The sequence below is a fragment of the Acyrthosiphon pisum genome, chromosome A2 (genome assembly GCF_005508785.2).
Source record: "Acyrthosiphon pisum isolate AL4f chromosome A2, pea_aphid_22Mar2018_4r6ur, whole genome shotgun sequence".
In the NCBI taxonomy this organism is placed as follows: Eukaryota; Metazoa; Arthropoda; class Insecta; order Hemiptera; family Aphididae; genus Acyrthosiphon; species Acyrthosiphon pisum.
The window spans coordinates 118,911,524-118,934,273 of record NC_042495.1 but is presented as its reverse complement, the minus strand read 5'-3'; the positions used below and the strand labels follow the sequence as shown (position 1 = coordinate 118,934,273).

General features: G+C 32.8%; 1 protein-coding gene across 3 annotated transcripts in view; it reads right to left on the bottom strand.

The window, feature by feature from the left end:
* Window positions 1-3,620: 3,620 nt before the first annotated feature.
* Window positions 3,621-22,750, bottom strand: part of LOC100169520 (calcium-activated potassium channel slowpoke) — a 74,712-nt gene continuing 55,582 nt past the window's right edge. For 2 of the 3 annotated variants that reach the window (XM_029489750.1, XM_029489749.1), the window contains exons 17-28: window positions 19,600-19,662; window positions 18,772-18,801; window positions 16,241-16,367; window positions 15,823-15,885; window positions 14,919-15,090; window positions 14,583-14,807; window positions 14,259-14,442; window positions 12,721-12,971; window positions 12,153-12,265; window positions 9,765-9,920; window positions 6,589-6,682; window positions 3,621-5,419 (exon numbers count right to left, since the gene is read on the bottom strand). In XM_029489750.1, coding sequence (XP_029345610.1) covers window positions 5,333-5,419; window positions 6,589-6,682; window positions 9,765-9,920; window positions 12,153-12,265; window positions 12,721-12,971; window positions 14,259-14,442; window positions 14,583-14,807; window positions 14,919-15,090; window positions 15,823-15,885; window positions 16,241-16,367; window positions 18,772-18,801; window positions 19,600-19,662 — 1,565 coding nt within the window. In that variant the 3' untranslated portion in view covers window positions 3,621-5,332. Of the gene's footprint in view, window positions 5,420-6,588; window positions 6,683-9,758; window positions 9,921-12,152; window positions 12,266-12,720; window positions 12,972-14,258; window positions 14,443-14,582; window positions 14,808-14,918; window positions 15,091-15,822; window positions 15,886-16,240; window positions 16,368-18,771; window positions 18,802-19,599; window positions 19,663-22,750 lie in introns of all 3 variants that reach the window. The other variant, XM_029489748.1, reaches the window with a different exon arrangement.

Below are 22,750 nucleotides of genomic sequence, written 5' to 3'. Positions count from 1 at the left end.
AGCATATAGTTATTATTAATGTGTATTCGTCCAAAATGTATGGATTAAAGTATTTTTGAGAAAATTTAAATAAAATAGTTATATTTTTATCAAATTGATAATTTGAAATCATCACTTCCTTTTGTATACATTTTACAGAAATGGATTACAATATTCTGTAAACAATAAAATTATCCGAAAAATAGTTTAACCATAGTTATATGTACCTGTTTTGAATGTTGAATACTTACTTGAAAATCAAACACACAAACCAAACTTACTTACAGAAGTTATACAATAAAATAATAATTATGACATTAATATATTATCAAACATAATAATAATTATTAATAATACTTTAAATTTATTTGCAGGTAATATTCTTCATTTGTTTGTATTCAACTCTATGTTTTCTATCATAAAATTAAATCCTAGTTACGAGAAAGATTTACAATAAATAAACAACAACAAAATATATAATATTAATTTAAGATGGTGCTAAATTGCCTATACAAGACGCCGTGCTAAATAAACACCTGAATAGAACCAATTAATATCACAATAATCAAATTACCAGAGAATACATATTTTTATCATACTATATTGAAAATCTTCACAAATATTATTCTTAAGATATCATCAAATTATATTATACAAACACTTATCACTGGGTTAATCAAAATATTATATAAGTAAAGGTAAACATTATATTGTTTTAATTTTCAGTAAAATAGAATTGCTAAAATATTTATTACTAACTACCAATCACGTCAAATTATTAATGACTGGCAAAACTATTAAGTACAAGGTCACTATCAAGAGAGATAAAGAAACCATTATATACTACCCAAATACGCCCAGTAATATTAAACGGATCGCGGGACACTAAGGAAATCAAATGAAAATACATTTTTGAAACTAGAAAATAAAATACTACGAAGATTTTTGGGCCGATAAAAGATAACATCACACGAGAGTATAGAAAGAGAAAAAATATAGAATTATACTAAATATATCATGAAAAGGACGTCGTAGAGACTATCGAGAAAGGAAGGCTGAGGCAAGAACAATGGACTGGTCATGGAATGAGGAGCCAAAACTCTCTACCAAGATACCAAGAATGGTACTAGAACAAAATCTGGTAAGCAAAAGACCCTTGAAAAGACAGAAGCTGAGCTTTGGAAATACAGTCAAAGGGATGTCGAAAAATTGGGAGGCTGGTCAAACTGGAAGGATTTGGCAATGGATAGAGATGGCTTGAGAATTGATCGCGAAACAATTTTAATATTTCTGTGGCCATTGGCAGTTTTGTTGAAAATCATACTATTTTAGCAAAATTGGTTTGACACTCCTAAAAACTATAAATAAAAGGATTTGAATACACGATAATGATTGATAAGTTATGTTAATTACATTTTAATTTTACCAAATATCTCATTTAATTTGATTGGAGTTACATAATTATTAGGTAAAGTTTATGTCTATTCAAAGAAAAATGTATTTAACTTTTACAAACTGTTTTGACTATTTTCATTGTTTTATTTTCAAAATAGCATAAATTAAAAATTAAAAAGTATTTATTATAACTATACTTAATTACAAAATAAAAATAATGAACAGTATTTATAATGTATAATTTTTAAATATAAAACTGGGTGTTTTAATACCGATTACTTATTTTTATCATATCATATTTTTGTCGTATTTCTTAGTGCATTAAAATTTCAAATAAGATATAAATAAATAACAACCATAGGTAGTTATTATAATATAGCTCAAATCTAAAATGTATGTACATTTGGCACATTTATATTTGTACGAAATATAAAATTAAATAATGCAAATATCTCGGAATATAGTATTATCATTTGCGTCGTCGTAGTACCGCATGGATGAGAAGTAAACATTGCTTTCAAGTTGAAAAACCTAACTCAATCATTATGATATTATTTTATAGGTATTCTAATAATAGTGAATACAATTTAGAATTGTATGATTTAGTGTCTGTTTTTTAAATTTCAAAAATGTACAATAAAAATAAACATTGTACCTCAATAATACTCTTCAGACACAACCGTATATTTACTCCATATTGGTCAAATGGAATAAAAATAAAAAATATTTTGCAAGACATGACGTAGCTTTATTCCGACAATAAAAACTTGATTAATCGGTATGGTAGTTGTTATCAATATTAAAACTGCAAGAATATAGTGTAAACGTTTAATGAATTGTATTTTTAAGACGTTTATTACATTTATCAACAGTATATTATTTCTTTTGGTAAGATAATGAAAGCTTAAATAGGAAAGTACTTTTATATTTTGCAATTGACATACTATACGTATTGTATTATATTCTTCTATTGTAATACTCACATATTATAATCTTCACTGTCTGTAAACGAAAAGTTGGCTGTTGAACAATTACGATTTACAATAAGAGTAAGTAATCTACGCACAAACAATATATTACCTAGGTAAGTAGGTTTGTAGTAAAACGTTTTTATTTTTCATATTATAGTTGTCTACTCGTATAATATAATGTTGTATTCACCATGAACACTTTAATAGAATATAAGCTATTTAAAAATTATGACAATGGCCTATATATTTTCAAAAATATACTCACGTAATTGAAAAAGCATAATATATTTTTATTTTTTTTCAGCAGTCATTTTTTTTGCATATACAAAAATCAACAAAACAATACTATGCATAGTTTTTAAGTATTTTTTATTATTATATAATTTTATTTCAATAGCAATAAACAACAATAATATAACAACAATAATTTCAAACATAACTGATTACAAAAAAAAAAAAAAAAACGATGTCAATTTTTTCAAGCGATATTTTAAATTACTAAAATTCAAAACTTGTCTTTTAAAAAAAAAAATGTACATAATATTATATTGTAAGGGGATATTGTTTTAACAAAAAGCTCGTCATTATGATTCAAGTATGCAATTTTTTTATAGTAATTATTTCAAGAAATAAAACGTCCAATTATTATTAATTTTGTTAAATTTTTTTGGTTTTTTGTCTATTGCGCGATTAAGGTTTATAAGATTTTAACATGTTTATCCTTAGAAATATTGATTGTCTCAGAAAGCCAATATTATATTTTGTTCGTATTTTAATAGATATAAATTTTTTTTTTCGTAATAGTTATTTGTTCATTTTGTATTGCTATTGTTTACACGAAATTGCAATATGTAAAACGCGTCATAACAATAAAAAAAAATATATTTTATAATAACAAGCTCCCCATAAGCCCCCCAATTCCCCCAATTTTGAATAAATAGAACAGTGATTTTGTAATTTCAACTATAACACTTTAATTTATATATACCTATATATACTTTTTTTTTTAATGAACTTAATTTTAAGTTCATACAAAAATTGCGTGTAAAAAAACTTTTAGTGCCGTTGTAGTGATTTTTGAAAATATTATTATGATTTTTAACAAGAATTCATAAACAGCCGCGATTTATGATGGTTATAATTATAATTATAATAATAATAATAATGATAAAAAATCGTACTAATTTAGTAGATGATAAAAAAAATAATTAAAATTAAGATATAGCTGCTCATGAACGAAATATTTTTTTTCTCAAAAATGATAACTTTCAGACTATTGAAATACAATTATAAATTCGGTAACGCAGTGTATAAAATAATGTTTGAAATCAATAATGTACAGTTATTCAACTTACACGCTAAAATTTTTTTTTAACCACTTTACATTTGATATTTACAATTATAAAAAAAAAAACAAATGACAATTTTGTTTTTTATAAATATAAAGAATTTTCTAATGAACAATACTGTATATTAGGGTACAACATATTCCAATATAATTTTTTTTTTTTAGTTTTTCTTTTTTTCTTAAATATTTTTTTTTTAATTGGCTCTCCTAAGGTTTTTTTCTCATAATATTTTTTGTATAATACATAGGCGATTATAATTTTAAACTACACTCTTGATAATACTAAAACATTATAGCGTACAACGAGCGTTATACATATTTCTTTTACTTTTGGTGTTCTACATATACACATTATTATTATTTTAACATTTTACGATTACGAGACAATTATATAAACGATAAAGTAGGTAATTATTTAAGTAAACTATTAAACAACGAGATTTTATGCTGTACAGAAAAAGTTACCGACGGGTGTAACGCTAACACGTGGTCCGTTTTCGGTCTAAATCGCAGCGACGAGGCTCGAAAAGTGGGACAGCGCACACGTTGTGGGCAACACGATCGAGTAAAACGGAAAAAAATTCTGGTGGGAATAAATTGTATACATATCGGGACATGAGGTACGTAAAAAATGGACGTAAAATTGTTACTCCTGGCGACGACGGTCATCAAGACACGCGAATTCATCGAACCCGCGAATCGAAACGAATGTGTAATCGGACCAGACCGGTAACCTGACAGGGTATCGAAAATGATGACGACCGCGACGATTGTATCTTCTCCATAGATTGTATCCTCTCTCTACGAAAAAAATACATTTTCGAAAACGCGCAGAGCGATCTCTGAACATTCCAGCGATACGCGCAGGTAGTATTTCGAAACACTCCGAACCCACACCGAAACACGCACAGACACGCACAAACACGTACAAATACGCACAGCCACGCACCCACAAGAGTACGTGCTTATACCAGATCGTAGAAATTTTACATCGTAGGTTTGACCCTAAGTTATAAAACTTCAACCATCCAGTACACGCACGTGCATATTATTATTTGGTGTGTATATATGTGTATGTGCTTGTATGTGTATTTATGTGTGTGTGTGAGAGTGGGCATAGGTATTCGAATGCGCAAATGACGTGTACGTGAAATCTTAACACGGCGATTGGGTGGATATGTGTTATAAGGATGTGGTTTGGATCGACGATCACGTGCGTACCTAACCGACGTCTGGCGTAGGGGTCAGATGATCAGAACGATTGCGTGTCAAACATGTTCTGATGTCGATGAGTCGAGAAGGCTGTGGTTGTCGGCGTGTTGTCGTTCGCGTTGTCGATAAATGGGAGCTTATCGACAACGGAACAAACATCAGCGTTTGCTACAGAAAATGAACACAAGAGACGACACGAAGAAAATCGTCGTAGTGTAGCCACGTTCGGCGGAGGCGGAGGTGCCGGAGGTCGTGGAGGTTGTGGTTGAGGAGGTTGTGGTGGTTGCGGTCGTGGTCGTGGAGGTGTTTGTGGAGGTGGTTGTGGTGATCGTGTTTGTCGTGTGCGATTGCCGCGCAATCGAGCCCGGCCCCATGCGATTTAGATGTACGAATACGGACCGTCTGTGAGAGCGCTACAAAGCAATAGTCAGGAGTTGTCGTCTTTAGCACGTCCTCCGTTCCGGCTCGTGGGTTTGTACTCGAGCCCGGGATCGAACTGCATCAGCACGAATACCTGAGACGAATAAACAATAATCATTATTAATAAACGATGAAAAACCAATCGTCGTATCTATATAAAAAATATCTTAATATTTTACGACAACGTCATTGCCGTCGCTAAAAATTGAATTCCGAGAGCATCGAACGCCAATGAAAAGAATAATTATTTATTATCGTCACGGGTTTTGATATTTTTTTTTCGATTCCGCCTGCAGTTAACCGCCGACCGCCGTGCATAATATTACAATACTTCCCATTATGAATGATTAATATTATAGGTTGGTACGATTCAATGATAATGATTATAACAATAATGTATCCTAATGCGTCTGAGCGCGCCTTATTCGCGAGATAGTAATATAACGGTTACCCTCGAGATTCAAAACGAATAATCGCCGAATACGCCACGTTGCACTTGCGCACGCGGACGTGATGTCATCTTGGACCGGCGCCAAGTTTTGGGTAAAAGAGTACGCTGCGCATCGTTGGAAGCTGTGACCCGGTACGTACCAGAATAGAACGAGTTTTTGAATCATATTGCCTACGAACGATGCCGCAGCAGGAGGGATATAAATTTACACGCACCCGCCTGCAACTATTAAATTGTGTGAATCTTAATCGACCGTCCGCGATTGCAGCGACAGAGCGGACCTGTCTGACACAGTCCGTCTGTCCGTCGTGGAAAGGTTTGAAAATATAATATGAAAAAAATGCATCGGTTCACGGCGGGGTTTCGATTCAAATCGGATAACGTGTTCAAGGCACGCGCCGCAATGATAATACGTATTTTATATCTTTTTTTGACTATCTACCTACGATTTTATTTTGGAACGACGTTCTATAATAATTCTTGCCGATGTATACCGACAAAACTTATATATTTTACGATGCGAGTTTCGTTTATGACATAGACTCGAGAGATCGAGAAATTATTATTATTTACTGGGAACATTTTTTTTCTCGAAAACGATTTCCCACATGAATTTATGATATATTTTTACAGTTACTAAATAATGTGCAATATAAGTAGAAATAAAACGTTTCGTCGGTTGTAATAACGATTGCGCGTCAACTAATAAGTCGCACCTATGTAGTGCAATTATTGGAATCTTCGTGATTACACGCACTAGAAATTAAATAATAAATCGACAATGACGGTTACATTAATATAAGATATGTTACCTGGTCCGTGGGCATCAGGGAGAAATCGTCCGGTGGGTTCGTGATGACGTATCGTTTCGATGACGCGTCGCAAGACGAGCTTCTGTCTCTGAATCTGTAATAACACCGAAGAGATCGGATGAGAATAGCGACGTCCGGTCGCCAACGTTAAAACACGCAAAAAAGGGACGACAGTCACAAACAGTATAACTTAAGAGTACACCGACACCACAGACATACACACAGACACGCAGTAATGCAAACGGGAGAAGGAGGAAGGGTGAATTAAGAGGGGTCCGGTCTGAACCGAAAGACGACAAGAGGACAATTTTGTATGATATTTTTTGTAATATGCTAGTGATTATTTTATCGAAGAATAATTACTGTTCCAAAATTAGTTAACATTTACAAAAATGTTTTTATTACAAAATGTTAATTTTTAAAAATTATTTAAAAAAATTATATTTTTATCGTTATCATTGTTTAAGTTTTTTTACTTTTTTGAATGAAAACATGCAGCTTTTATTTTTTATTCTAAAATAAAATAATTGTTGGAAAACTTTGATTTATATTTTATAAAAATCAAATTATAGACGATACTAATCTCTTACGATTTTTTACTTTTTAAGTAGTCCTTTAAAATGTTGATCTGTGGTAAAAGGGATACCACGCAAAATGTTGCTCATCAAAATTTTAAGTACTCATGACATACTCGCAAAAAAATTTGATTTTAAAATGAAAAAATACTTAGAAAAATATTCTTTAATTTAAACAACTTCAAATTTGTTATTTTGTAATGACTTTAAAATATGTAAAATATTATTTTAAAAAAACGTTAAATTTAAAGTTAAAGTTTTTAAACTAATAATTTATTTTTTTTCGATAAAATAACTACTCTGTAGAGAACAATATTTTCTCTTAAATTTGTTGTTACACATAAAGTGAAAAAGCATTAAACATAAATATATTTATTCGGCACCAACACCTATTTAATAAAAGCTGGTTGTTTGTAAAAAAAAAAATTGTGCGTCTTCGAATAATTTCAGACCATTGTCGATTCGGCCCCGACGAACAGATAATATGTTTCGTCTCCTCGACAGCATAGGTGTATCGTGCAATTATGATATCATCGAAACGACAATATTATAGCAAAAATGATAATAGACTTTTTGTTCACATGCACACGCCCACCACTTCCACAGCTGAAATTGCGTCTATACGCTAACGAATATGAACAAGTCGAGTACTCGGCAATTGATCGATAATCGTGATGATTTCAATTTTAGTTTAAAAATCCGAAATCATCGGTCGGTTCAATACTGTCATCGCGTAACCATAACTACATAATGACAGCTTGTCCGGGAGAGCTGAAGTACTATTTAATATGATCCTGAGAAATCAATATCCAATTTTATTTCTAAAATAAATAAAACGAAATTCAATGATTTTAAAACTTTGTCATTTATATGTGTGATAATTAGGTTTATTTTTTGCACGTCTTATGACCAATTACTTAAAAATAATGACTGCATTGTATTTGAGATAGTACGTGTTGTCAAATTACAAAATATGTTTCGGATATTGTGCACTTTGTATTTATATTAAAATATAATTTGTACTATTATAGTTCAATTCAAGTGACTCAGTAATTTATAAGCTATAGACAATATTATGACCTTAAATCGTATTAGGTAGTGAAAATTCATGACCTGTTAATATTATTAATACAAAAAAAACAACCTTTAGTCTGTGAACTAGGCGTTGAAGTTGTATCGAATAAATTATTAGTATCGATATAATTTAGCTTGATAATTAGGTTACAATGAACTAATATGATTCGATATAATATTTCGATACCTTCCTTGAAATAAGTTTAACGTCTTCTGCACTTATGCTTGGTCTATTGGTTTGATAATAATATTATAATAACATCTGAATTACAAATTTTGTGGTCATAATATTTTTATTTAGTCTTAATTCTGTGTCATCGTAGTTAATTATAAACTATAACACGGTACGATGTGATTCTTTGAATAAGACTTACACGTGTCTTCAATATTCGAACAACACATATCCCAGTCTTACAATAAATCATAACTTCATATTTTACAATAAATATTATTTTAAAACAACATTAAGTCTATTTTTTATTTGGTTTATAATTTCTCGGAATCAAATTAGATCTCTCCCGAACAATCTACAGTCTCGTAGCTACAGATTACTGCAGATGCGGTCGCGATATCATTATAAGACGACGTAGTAGCGTTATGGCATTCACGTTTACCAGTCCCCATGTCACGTGTTCGTGTGCATGTTATAATAAGATGTATGTAATACGATTCGTCTTCTGGTCGAGGAAACCAAATAACCGTCGTGATATCATACTAAAAGTGGCGACTATGTCAGGTCACCAAATTCGTTTCAAATTTAAAATAAAAGTTTTTTAAATTATTTTTTTTATTGTTCGTAACATTGAGTTATATATTATATTTATCATCAGTCTTAATGAAATAAAATAAATCATAGTACACCGTGTTTGTCATTGTTGTGCTAGAAAACCGTCTTAGGTGCAACGTTGGTGAAAATTATATCTTTATCTTGTTGTTTTGCGAAAAAAATATATACACACGTTTCGGAAAAAATCGATTTTAATGAAAATTGCGATCAAATAAATAATATGGAATGTCAACGTAAAATTATAAAATACCATACCAGTGAAATACATTATATGCTAAAACTGGACCCTTTAAATAATTAAAAAAATATTTATATCCAGTACTTTTCTTCAATGCGAATCTTTGAATCTTTATAATAATTTTAAGACTTTATTATAAGATTAAATTATTAATTACTAATTTTCAAACTAATTTGTCGATTTTAAAATATATTTTTTTACTCTTTTGTATACCTGCAGATACTGAACGTTTCTGAAACGAGTTTCCAGCACAAACCACGATAACAACTTTCGATGGAATCCGAACACTGCGTGTTCCACACTCCACCTCGCGGCGATTGCAATAATGCAGTGGAAAATTAAATTCGTACGAGATAATAATAATATGTTATAATAATTATGATATCACGATCGTGTGTGTCGGGGACGGATCCGGGACCCCTGTTAATCCGTTTTGTGGTTGTGGCACTTAAAGTTAATAGCAAACTACAAAACATGTATAGTTAGTTGTTCATACCGGTACCTGTATAGACCAATGCACAGCATCCCGTACGACTTGAGTGCGGACACGAACAGGTCGCCGTACTTGCCAGCCTCGCCGAACTGCGCCAGTGGCCCGTCGTACAGCGATATCTGCCCGACCCGGCACCGATCGCGGTTGGCCAAGCTCTCGTCGGTGCTGAAAAAAATACGGACGTCATTAGAACGATGAAAATATATTATCATGGAGCACCAAGACCGCGACGTCGAAATCGACTTATGTAATATTCCATAGGTACTTAAAACGGATTTGCAGGAATTTGGATTTTATGGGAACTCGCTCTATTAGGTACACGTGTGTCCCATGAACGGACCCGGATCGGCCGCTTACATACGCCTATGTGATATTTTCTTTCACGCCACCGTTATTATATTATTTTATGCGTATAAAAACAACACGCCTTTCCACTTTCCCATTGCTAAAATGGAGTTTTTTTCGAATATTTCGTTTTATAAAATGTAATTTGTAATATGTCAACAACGTCTTTGGAATATTTGACGGGTTAATATTTAATTTCATATTCTATTATAATGTCAGCGGGAACGGTTCGAATTGAATATGTCTTGGAATGTTGAATCTATGAATATGACACGGAATACTTGTAACAGTTGTAGATACACGTTTTAAAAGTAATCAGTCGTTTTACGTCAACCGTTCAGTCGTGTCACGAGTGAATATTTTATTTTAATATAATTTGATGTTGTTAAATGTATTTTATATTATCCGTTAGGTAATCGAAAAATTCAGATTTCTCATTCAGCACAGCTACCTGATCTAGTATAACAATTTTAATGATATATTTGTACTTGCCATAGTTCAGCGTATACTATTATTCATAAAAATATAATTACGTACATAATTATTATTGCTTTAATTAGGATTTTCCATGATTTTCCATGATTTTTTTTACGGTTTTTCAGTAATTTTTTGATTTATACCTATTTTGTGCTTTTTTAATGTTCTATAGAGCTACAATGTACTTGATACACTAATAATAATATCAATTCTCACAAACGCTTTTCACCAACACTCGATTTCGGTACGACCATGTCATTATTATTTGCAATTAAATAATATCGACACTATTATACATATTATACTTCAGGTATTCCATGTGTGTTTTCCAAAAACCAAAAAACACGATAACTGCCTGCCGACATGCGTTATTTTACCAGCGGTGCGGTACGTATAATAATAACCTCTGTCATACAGTAATAGGTCGTTTGCGTGTTTGAACTGCGATACCCACGAACCGTCCCCGGAGTACATTTTAACTCAAAAACTTTACCACGCGTGCTGTTATTATTTATTACACTATAGCGAATGGCCAGGTGCAGAATTTTGTTAGTTTGATTTGAGATTAAGAAGCTTGATCGTCTAAAATTAAGCCGTAAAAATATATGGGTAAGTCGAGCTGAGCGAAAAAGTAGTAACTACGAAAAAGTAGTATCGACCGGGCAACGGGGTACAAAACATAGTTTTGTTTAATTTTTTGTGACGAAAATACTTTATTAAATCCATCATATTTTTCAATTGGACGATGATCATTTCAATATTTTAAAATAAACGGGAAGTCCGTTGATTACGTCTTTCAACCGGAAGAAAATGAACCATGCGTCGCAAAATAAGTCGGCATATATAAGCCGTTAATCCATAGAAGTTATTTAACCAATTTTACTGACAATCAAGTACTCACATTAAAAGCTGAAATTGTTGCTCTAAGTTTCTCCAAATAAAAAAAAAAGTTTAATCGACGATTTAAATATATTATGATATAATTTGGCTAAATATTACAAAAATACATCAGGTAGTAAGTTCTAGAGATTACCTCAACTATACGTCTGAATTACTACGTCTTTATAATATATTAGTACATGGATAATAGTAATAATGTTTTTGTTTTTTTTTACAATTTAGCAATATTTCAAGTGGTTTTACGGTAGTTTTGATTTTTTATAATGGTAATATGATGTAGAAAAAATCGTCGATGTTTTTTATCATAAGCAAAATATTAAGACTGTATACGTTCGATTTCATGATGGAATAAAATAAGAATATTATAACCATCTGAACTCGAAAATGTTTGTTGGTATACTACGATTAGATTTTTGGTATGATTAATTTAATGTTTAAATTGATATTGTCGGTCTCCCAATACTTTGTACGGGTGGAGTTACGATTTTTTTGTTTAGCTCGTCAATGATAATATTACTAAATTACTGTATCTTTAAATAGTAGGTACAATATTATTGTTGTAAATCAAAACGCTTACAATCGATTGCTCATCGCCTGGGTTAACTATCTGGTCTTTGATCCACATAGTGAGTTTCCACAATTAAATATACTACGTTTACAAAGACTTGAACAAACCTGTAACCACCGCGGAGACCCGCTCCTTCGGCCAAAATGAGTTCGAGTTCGGGCGTCGCACCACCGGTGATCAGCGATCGGATGAGCGTCAACGCGTTTTGATTGAAATACGTCTAAAAACAAAAACAGATTAGTACTTCATATAATATTATATTTGCCGTCGTCTAATTATTTTAATGCCACATGCTCATATAACAATCGTTGCTGCAAAATCAGACATGGTACGGAAAATTCAACTTTAAGGGCTTAGTCCCCTCGCTATCCATCCCCACTTTAACCCATGCACCCGCCGTTAAAAGATACGTTTACGTATTTTTTTCTCAAATCATATCTAAAAAAGTTTTGTGGTGAGCGAGGAAGGCGAGTGAGAGGTCCTCATCCGGAGTCATAATATATTATTTCATTTGGACCGCGAAGGTGAATATTTATTTTCAAATATATATTTTCTACGTTCGATGAAGTTATTTTATATTGTTAATAATAATAAATAAATTATTTATTATTACGTCACTATTATTATACTATGTAATTATGTATACTATATAATATGATATACTATGTCACTTACCGTTGACATGAGCGAGTCCAAGACGCTGACGGCGAAGGCCGTACCACACGCAAACGGCTGGGTGAGGTACAGCTCGGTGTCGGGGTCATCGTCGTCGTCTTGGTCAAGAAACTGCACGTTGCTATCGTTGACCAGTTCGGTAATCATTGGTACGTTGGCGCCGTACACCGACCCTCGTCTCTGCAACACTATTGGCCCGCCGGCGCAATTCAGACCGTCCGGATCGAACTGTTTGGTCACCGCGGTCTCGTCTGCACAAAGTTTCAAAATCAAATCAAATGTGAATGTGTCGTTTTTGATAACACGCGTATTATATAATATTATTATACATTTCATTATTTATGAGTTCGGCTGATATTTCCAAAAATATATTTCAGAAAAAAAAAATTATAAATTGTTCGAAAATATTAAAATACCTACAATATTTAATGTAATGTAGAATAGGCTTCACATACATAATATTGTATACACATATGGCATCATACGTATTATTTGATATAGGTAGTTAACATTTATCGCAAAGCTTTATGGAAGTTCTAGATCGAAAATTAACAGGTTTCGTTTTATTTAATAATGATATATGCGTTATTATCACAAAGTTAGCCGATATTCTATTAAAAAAATATCCCATAACCAACTCTAATGCAAAATATTAATTTTAATTTTTTTTATCATAAAAAGTAAGTAAAAATGCGAGGTTGATTTATATCTGTGGGATGAAGAACGACCGTAGTTATATACGATGCACAAGAGAAAAGTATACATAGTCAATCGAGATGATTTCGTACGTGAATTTGTTAATGCTCTGCGATAAAAAGTCTTAACCTTGAAATTTTACAGAAATCTACGTCAATTAATGAAAGTTGAGAATAGTATAAATACACGAGCAATTATGTAGAATTGTGTCGGTTCAAATTGTTAATCGATTCTATCGACATCCCATACATTTTACAATTAATTTTGTTCGTACGGTAGAAAACTTAAAGCGATGTTACATACAGTTTTCAATTAAACTCGTTCGGCTGGGCTCTATAACTTTATAAAATCGTATTTTATGTTAATCGAGATAAAGTGATGTAGACACAGTCACTGAACTAATTTATGTGGAGAATGCGTACTGGTCTCTAAAACAAATTAGAGTGGATATTCGAAAATTTAATTGGAAATCACTTAAAACCAATCCAAATGAACACAACTTTTAGCGATTAAAACTTTGTTAATTTAAATCTAAAATTATAAAATGGAAGATTCGATGAAAATTAAAAATTGCTATAATTTTATTATTCCACCTTTTTTAAGCTCTTCGAAAAGGTTAAAATTATATGTACAACCGATGAGATTTACATTTTAAAAAATGTTTGCATTTGTTCGAATACGTTTTATAGTAATAGTATACAACAGACACTATAAAGACGGCAACGATAGCATGAAATAATAAATGGCGTTTTTTTTATGTGGAAAAAATACAGTGTCAGCTGTATTCACTTTTAAATGAATATTTAATGAACGCTTTTATTTTATTATTATTTTTTTTTTACCTTGCGTGAGCACTCCAATGGTGTCGTCGAAAGTCATCGCTTTGATGTTCAGCGACGCTAAAATGGCCTCTTTGTCGGCCAACGTGGGGTCGTCATTGCTAGGAACTTTTGCCGACAATATCACACACATATCGCACAGATTTACGTTGACCGCTCGCAAGTCGGCTCGACTCAGTGGCGATCCCTGAAAACGTTTAAAAAAAAAAACAATAAATAAAAACTGCCTTGTGTGTTACACACTCCTCGCGGGCGATATGGTTGATATATGATTGTATTGTATACGAAGAAAAAAATTAGTAATAATCTACGGGATGAGAAACCTACGTTGAGCACCGAAATCTTCGGTAAATTCTGTAACATCTTCCACTCTCGGCGGATATAGTCCACGGCGCCGACGATCACCACGTGCTTGAGCTCGTGGTAATGGAAATTTGACGCCCGCAGAGGCATAACTAAATTCCTTAGACCGATCAACGGCGAGTCCGGATCGGCGAACAGGCACACCACGACGTGGCCGTTCAATACGGTCATTGCGGCTTGGTTCCTGTCCTGGAAAAAAATTTTAATTTTCGACATTAAAACGCACACGTTCTTATGCGGGATAGCTGTGACTAAGACACCGCATTGTCCAATTGCGTACGATTGTACAACGTAACTTACCAGGATGCATTCTTCGAGGCTTTTCGCCGAACTCCAATGGAACATGCCGGTGGAGTCGTACTTCATTTCAGTCTTTTCAAAATCAAAGTCTTTCGCCTGGTCATCGGCGATACCGATTTGAATACCGTTGCTGTTTATGTTTGTGCCAGCCGATCCTCCTCTGGTCGTCGGTCTTCGATCATATATGGAAATAATGGAAGATTTTTCGATTAATTTAGCCTTCAGCACAAGTAACAATGAGCAAGTTTAACAGTAATAATGTCAACATAATATTTTAATCGATAAAATAATATTGCTGCTACAAAAAAAAAATAATAAATAATAAAAATAATAATGAAATTAATAAAATAATAATATTAAATTATATATTTCATTTTTAATAAAATAAATTACAAACGACGAATAAACACATTGTGTTGAAAAAATATAATGGATGTAACTAATGTATAAGGTATGGTTGTAACTATGTTTTTAATTTTTCAAAATTATGAAACATTTTTTTCCAATTATATCAAAATCAAACTCACGTCAATAATATTATCAAAATTATTCTTTTGCATCAATTTAAAAAAAAAACCTATGAAGTTTAATCGTGTAAAAATCAATTTACAGTATTAAAAAAGGCGAAATTAAGTATAATTTTTGAAAAATAATTCAAATTAACTATAAGTGTCAAATATTCAAATAGTTAAGACCATTCGCCATGAAGAAGAACATAAATCTAATAAAAAAATATTTTTTAAAAAAAACTTATCGAGCAACAAACGTAAAATATATCTATAAATCAAGCGAATTAATAGTATAAAGCAAACAACAACAAAGGATTAAAAAAATAACAACATAATATAAAAACAAGCAGGACAAGAGTGGTGGAATAGTATAATATATTAAGTAGAAAGCGTACAATAATTTTTTAACTTCGTATGCGAGTTGATATCCGGCGTAGCTTCCTTCTTCTTGTTGAGCTCTGCAATATATTCAAGACGACCACGATCAAACATTTAATTTACACCGAACAAAAAAAGGAGAGAAATATGGAAAACAATCAATAAATAAAAAAAAATAATAATAACAAACCACATGACGTGGTTATATTATATGTGTATGATAAATTAGTATGTGTTAGAGCTCGGATTCGTGTGAGGAATTAATGCAATAGAATTTGTTAAGAATTCGTTAGTGTGAAAACGAAAATTAAAAATAATAAAAAACAAAAAAAACAAAAACAACAAAAAAAAAGGCCGAATACATCGTTCGTACATTATTGTAATATTAATTCACGTTTTATTGGTTTTTTTAAAAAAAAAGGCCATGTATCTCACCGGTTGTAGTTTTGGTTGGGCGACCCTTTGTCTGCCGGACGGTTGATTGGCTTCACTTTGTTCACCTGTTTCGCCGCTGACATTATCGAATTAGGCATTGCCGTTGGCGTATTTTTGTTGCCCAACACTGCAAAATATAAAGTGAACATAACGTCGTGAACTCGTGAACGGTTTTATACTTTATTCTCTCTATTTTTGGCGGTTCTCGCTTCTCTTTCGAAACATCCCCTTCTTTTCACCTACACCACGCCGTCCTAAATCCTCCTCAAAACTTTTACCCAAAGCCCTTAGCTCGATTTTCTCTCTCCACCGAATTCGTATTAACGATGTACCAAACAAAGACCGTTGGCAAACGTCAAAACAATTCTCTCTCTCAGCCATTGTGCGCCGTTCCCCGGCTAAAACTGTCCGAACTAGAGCTGGTAATTTATCTCTACCCTTAATCTTCTGCACCAGTTTATCCCATCCCTCGTATTCCTACCACACCAACCCCACCACTAACCATAGCATACGGTCTTACTCGCCAACGGTTCATCTCAAAATACCGTCACCCTATCCCCACAATACAGTATCTCATTACGAAGTTCGAATTTCGCTTCTTTTTCACAATTTCACGCTACCTCTGACGACAGCACATTTTTCGAACCACGCCTTAATATTTGAATACTATATTATATTATGCACCGTACACCACGGGTTGTTTGCTGTATTAGTAAAGTGCTGTTTTCAGCCGAGCAAACTGTGTAATACGCTTTGCCGGGTCCTTTAAAAGTACGCTAAACTACGAACATCTACCATATTAGTAACGGTCAGTAAACTTCTCCGCTTAATGTAGCAAATAATCGTGGGTGGAGGTGAGGGGCCTTATAAGTAATCGATATCACATATCGAGAACATAACAAATTGTTGGCTCCCATCCGGAAAATCTACTGAGGATATAAAATGCTAGGACGACGACGGTATTATTGTTATTAATGAGTTATACAGCCGGTACAGCGTATGTTGTTATAATTACATTTTAATATCCTATACAGTCAATGTGAAACAATGTTAGACGACTTATATTATGGTACGAATCGAATAGCGTAGGTAGCTGTTTTAGAAATGATGTAGCTTAGAATAACGAAACAGCGATTAAACAGTAGTAGCGTTGAAAACAGTTCGTGTGCCGTGTGGTAACACGTGAGTAAAAAATCAAACACCTACTTGTGCAGCTTTTCTCAACGTCGTTCGCATACTCGACGATGGCTTATGACGGGCACGAAATGTTTCATAAAGTATGTGTCAGTAACAAAAGTATAACAATAATTATTACGTTTTAACCACGGCGGTCTGAAGCTGTTATCTAGATTAAATGAGGTAGTCATGTATATTATCGTATCTATACGAAAAACTAGTGGCTTAGACGTATCAAAACTAACGTCCCGCTTGAATTTCCGCGTAGAAATTTTTCACGTAGAAGTTTTTCAACGATAACTTGACATTTCATAGGTTATGACTCAAAATAATGAGAAGGTAGGATAGAACTTTAGCGTAAGAGAGTGAAAGTGAAGAAGTAGATATCGAACGCGCGTAAATGTCAGTTGCAGAAAGGTTTGCAAACTATACCGTCGTCCTGCAGTTTAAAAACCTCCCCGGGTTTGATCAGCTCGACATCGGTCTATTTTAAACGAAACGGTCGATGATCATATCATATCGCATTTCGATCCTCTTGTAATTTTACATGACCGTCATCTACAGTGGTCGAAGTGGTGTAAAGACAGTAGAGTAGGCAAGAGGGTTGCCATCCATCCACTTATTTCAGAGTCGTTTTCCTCCTTCTATTGATTTCATTTGAATTAAGCATCCCTCTTAGGTTTTAAAAATGCAGTCGTTTACATAATGGACGGGACTAAGCAATGTTCTCTAATTTTTGTTTTATAAAATGATAATACTTGACACCCAAATATCCGAAATGTCGCTAATGCTATAGTCTCAGAATAATGTCATGTACACCAATATAATAAAATGTGATCACTAATCACCAATAACGGTTTTACTGGAGCTTAATATATGAATTCACAAATGAACTGGATTAGTAACCCCCCTCCTCCCCCCACCATCATCTCTAGTTATAATTCTGATCCACTTCGACCACTGGACGTCTCATAATGTAATACGACTACATTCATAATATAATCATAGGAATCATGATGAACAACTGCAAACGAACATAATATTCTATTAAACGCGCGCCGGCAATGACCCGCTCAGATGATTTTTGTTGTATCGCGTATTTGGACATAACATCCGTCGTGTATTTGCTCGTGCGTTTCATTTCAACGATAATTTAATGCGATTTCAAAATGTCGTCGTGTGCATCAGCCCTACCACGCGCTGCGGGTGGTCTTCGGTTCGCATTAGTGTTATATAATGGTCCATAAACTTTACGACGACGGGCGTTTACTTTTAAACGCACGGCAAAGTGCATTGTGCAAAAGCTTTTGGTTAGGTTATATTATTGTAATTTACAGTGTTCTATGGTGACTTACGTGTTATTTCCTTTTCCTTCCCGACGTCACCTGAGAAAAGGTAGAACAAAAAAAAAATAAAAAGACTATTAAAAAGCGTTAGTATAGAGAGTAAGAGTTTTAAGTAGACGTCAAATACACAAAATAAAAACACTTCAAAAAACCAAAACCAAAAATACAAACAAATTTCACGAAAGCGATATTAACAAAACCCAATAGTAATAATAATAATAATAATAATATAATTATAATATAATATAATTAAGGCCAGCGCACATCAAGCAATCGTAAATATTATGGCTTCGAAAAACAACGTTCTCTTGAGCAATTAAAATTGTAAATAATAAGAATAAAATAGCGAGTGTATAATATTTCACCATATATTATTATGATGACATTGCACACAGCATAATAAACGTATAAATCAATATAGTATAATCTACAAATAAATGAAATAAAATATACAAAAGAAAATAAATTAAAAACAATGTTCAAACAAACGGGAATGTATACATCTTACATTTCACACGGATAGATTGAGATGTAAATATATATGTTTATGGAATCGAATAGATTTAAGTTTTAATCGTGAAAATTGGCAGAAAATCGTATTGTTGTGTCGCATAATGAGAGTTTGTATAATATATAACATGTGCTTATTTATTTAAAGTTTTTTTTTCTTGTGAACAAAAACACGTGTAAGGATGTATAAATTGTATATATATTATAATATGAAACAAAGATGGAAGGATGAAGGAATCATCAAGAGTGCCACGTCGAAGACACAATGCACTTAAGACAATATAAAGGCAAAAGCAACAGCAGTTTGTTTTGTTTTTATTGTTGTACCTCTGATATTATGTACTCTCTTTGGAAGAGTTGGTGGAGTTTCCGTGGGGGGAGGATGATCGTCTGAAAGAACATACATTCCAAAATTCACTAACCGACATAATTGTTTTTATTTAAAAAAATAAATAAATAAAAATGTATGGATGTTATATTCAAGTATTATATTATAGCTGCATCATTTATTCTCAACACACGCGGACAGTAATCGTAGTATATTTCCATACGCAATTTACACAAAAACCACATAATTTGATCGATGATAAAATATAAATTACAAACTTATTTTGGATTCGTTATCGAACATTTTGTTTCTTTTTTACATCTGTTTTAGGTATGCATTTATCTTACTTAAAAACCTAACGTGACGTATATTTTCAAAGGAGCGAAAAATAAAATATTTAATTATATCAACGAATACTCTTAACTTACTATAATGTAGTTTAAATGATATTATTTGTTAAATGTAATTAATTCAAGCATATAGTTGAAATGTATAACGAAGTTTATATTAATATAGTGAACGAAAATTCCAACGGAGAAAATACTCCAAGGTTTGTGTTCTTATTATTATGGTTGTACCTCATCACTATTGGTACTTAATTCACTTTTATCGATTTAAAATATTAAGTTGTCAATATATTTGTTTGAAGATTGAACCCAACTTGAATAAATTGAATTTGTATTACTGTGCAACGAAAACAATATCGGGTTAAGTTTAAAATACAATGAACTCGTTATAACTATCAATTTGTACAGTTTTACGTGTATAGTTTACATCTTATTTGCGTATTTTATAATACAGAAGATAATAATATAATCAAATCATTTAATCGCGATTTGTTATTTCGCTATTAATCAATAAGCAATTAATGAACCCAACATTTTCAAAACAATAGCTATAGGAATAGTAACGACGACGCACCACAATACAAATATATTACAATATAGCAGCTCACCAAAAAATTACTATTATAGTGGATAAACTCGAAAATAAAATTCTGCAGATATAATCATAATAGGAAAGCGTACCTATAGTTTTGCGCATTTATCACTCGATTCACGAAAACACCTTTGATAAAGAATCATAATAATATAATTCGATTAATTATTATTAATATCTGTTTGCCGGCATGTTGTCATATCGAGGTCAAGCCAACGCGCGTTCAGTTCTACCCACACCTAAATCTACGGTGTTTTTCTTCGGTTTTCAATGTATTATATAATATCATATATTATTACTAACTTACTTCAAACGATCCAAATATGTTCAAACAAATAATAATAATAAACCAATACCTAGTAATAACAAAACGGAAAAATAAACAGTACTCGAAAAAGACCATGCAACTCTATAATGCAAGGTTATAATAACACAATGATATTATGCGTGCATCTTCAGCAGCAAACACGCAAAACCCACGAAACGGCCGCCATAATTCTTTATTACATTTTTATCGTCGTCGAATAATAATAACGACAGTAATAATAGTTATGATAATGTTATATGGTAATTTTCGGTAAAAAAAAAAAAAATGCGTGTGATAATAATCAATCTCCGGATGTAAAAGTTCACCTGCGGCAATCGCACATTCGTATATTATAACAGGTACCTATATTATGTGCTACGACAACTGCACACAACACAATAATATGGACGAGGGCCAAAAACTTTGCCACCACCGCCGCCGGGGTCTGCGTCCGCATTGTCTGACACACACACACACACAAGAAACGGCCTCGACGACTCGGTATTTTATACAGTGTATTTTAGCCGCAGCGCGATTTCGATGATGTTTCGACGGCATCCGAAAGTGCCAATAAACGTCGTCGTCGTCGTGTATGCGTGTGTGCACCTCCACTGCTGCAGAAACGGTGTTGTTCGGAGGAAACCAAAACGTGCGCGGATCGGCTCCTCTCGCGTTTCACTCGCGGGTCGGCCGACTAAATATAGGCGTTTAATGTGACATTGGATGCGCGGTTCGCCCACTATAATAATATTATTACGGTGCACCCGTTCCCCGCTAAGACGTATATTACGTATATATATCATTATTATATTGTTTTATCGGGCAAACGAAAATATTATATAGGTGCGCTAAATTATTATCACTATACCTATAATAGGTACCGCTATAGCGACGGAGAAAAACCCGGCTGAGTCTCGACAACTCGAAAACATCGATTAATCGAAATTGTTTTCTTGCCCCTTGCGGAGTGTTCGAGTTATCTACAGTAATTCAAAAAATACACGAGTCGAATGTATTTGTATCCCCCCCCATCCCCCCCCCCCCCACCAGGGATTTGAGATATCGAGACCCGACTGTAGTTGCATCGTTTGTTATTAGCGCGTCGATCGAATGTATTTCTCGGCGACGGCTGACCTGCGGCAGTGTTGTTATAATATAGTATAATATTATATACTACGAACGCGGATGTGATAAGCGGCCAAGACAATATTATTAATATGATCTACGCCATCGGTTATTGTCCCAGTCAAGAGTATCCGTTGGTATCTTATAGCAGGAAAACAAGGATGAAAACAAAGTCAAAGAAGACAACGTCGTGGTTTCACACGTCGTTGCGTATTTTTATAAGACACGTTGAATTTAATACAATTTTCTGAGAACAAATTGTCCGAAAAACACATAATATAATACAATCAATATTAGCGAAAAAGTTGTGTTTGAAAAAATAAAAATAAAAATAAAAAACAAATATAAAACTAACAGATACGAATTATCTATACCGGTCGACCAATAATATAATAGAAAAACCAATATTAATCATATTTTATTATAACTTTGAAAATGGTTTTCATTACGTAGGTACCCAAATATTACAAAGCATGCTAACCTAATCGACCTAACTAATATACCTACGGAACAATAGTAATAAACAATGAGCCCAATATGAAAACATGCAGCAGCCATCCCATAACTAACTACGATAGTTGAGTTCAAAAATAAAAATAAAAGAAAAATGATGAATAATTTATCATTTTCGTAAATGATACTTAACTACTCGTGTGAGTATAAAATATGTCAGCCTGATTGCTTGTAATAACAACTATATATGTCCTAAGCGTTATGTAATGTTTTTTTTTTTATTGAACAGACATCATAAGTACAACAAAAAAAAAAAAAATTGCTCA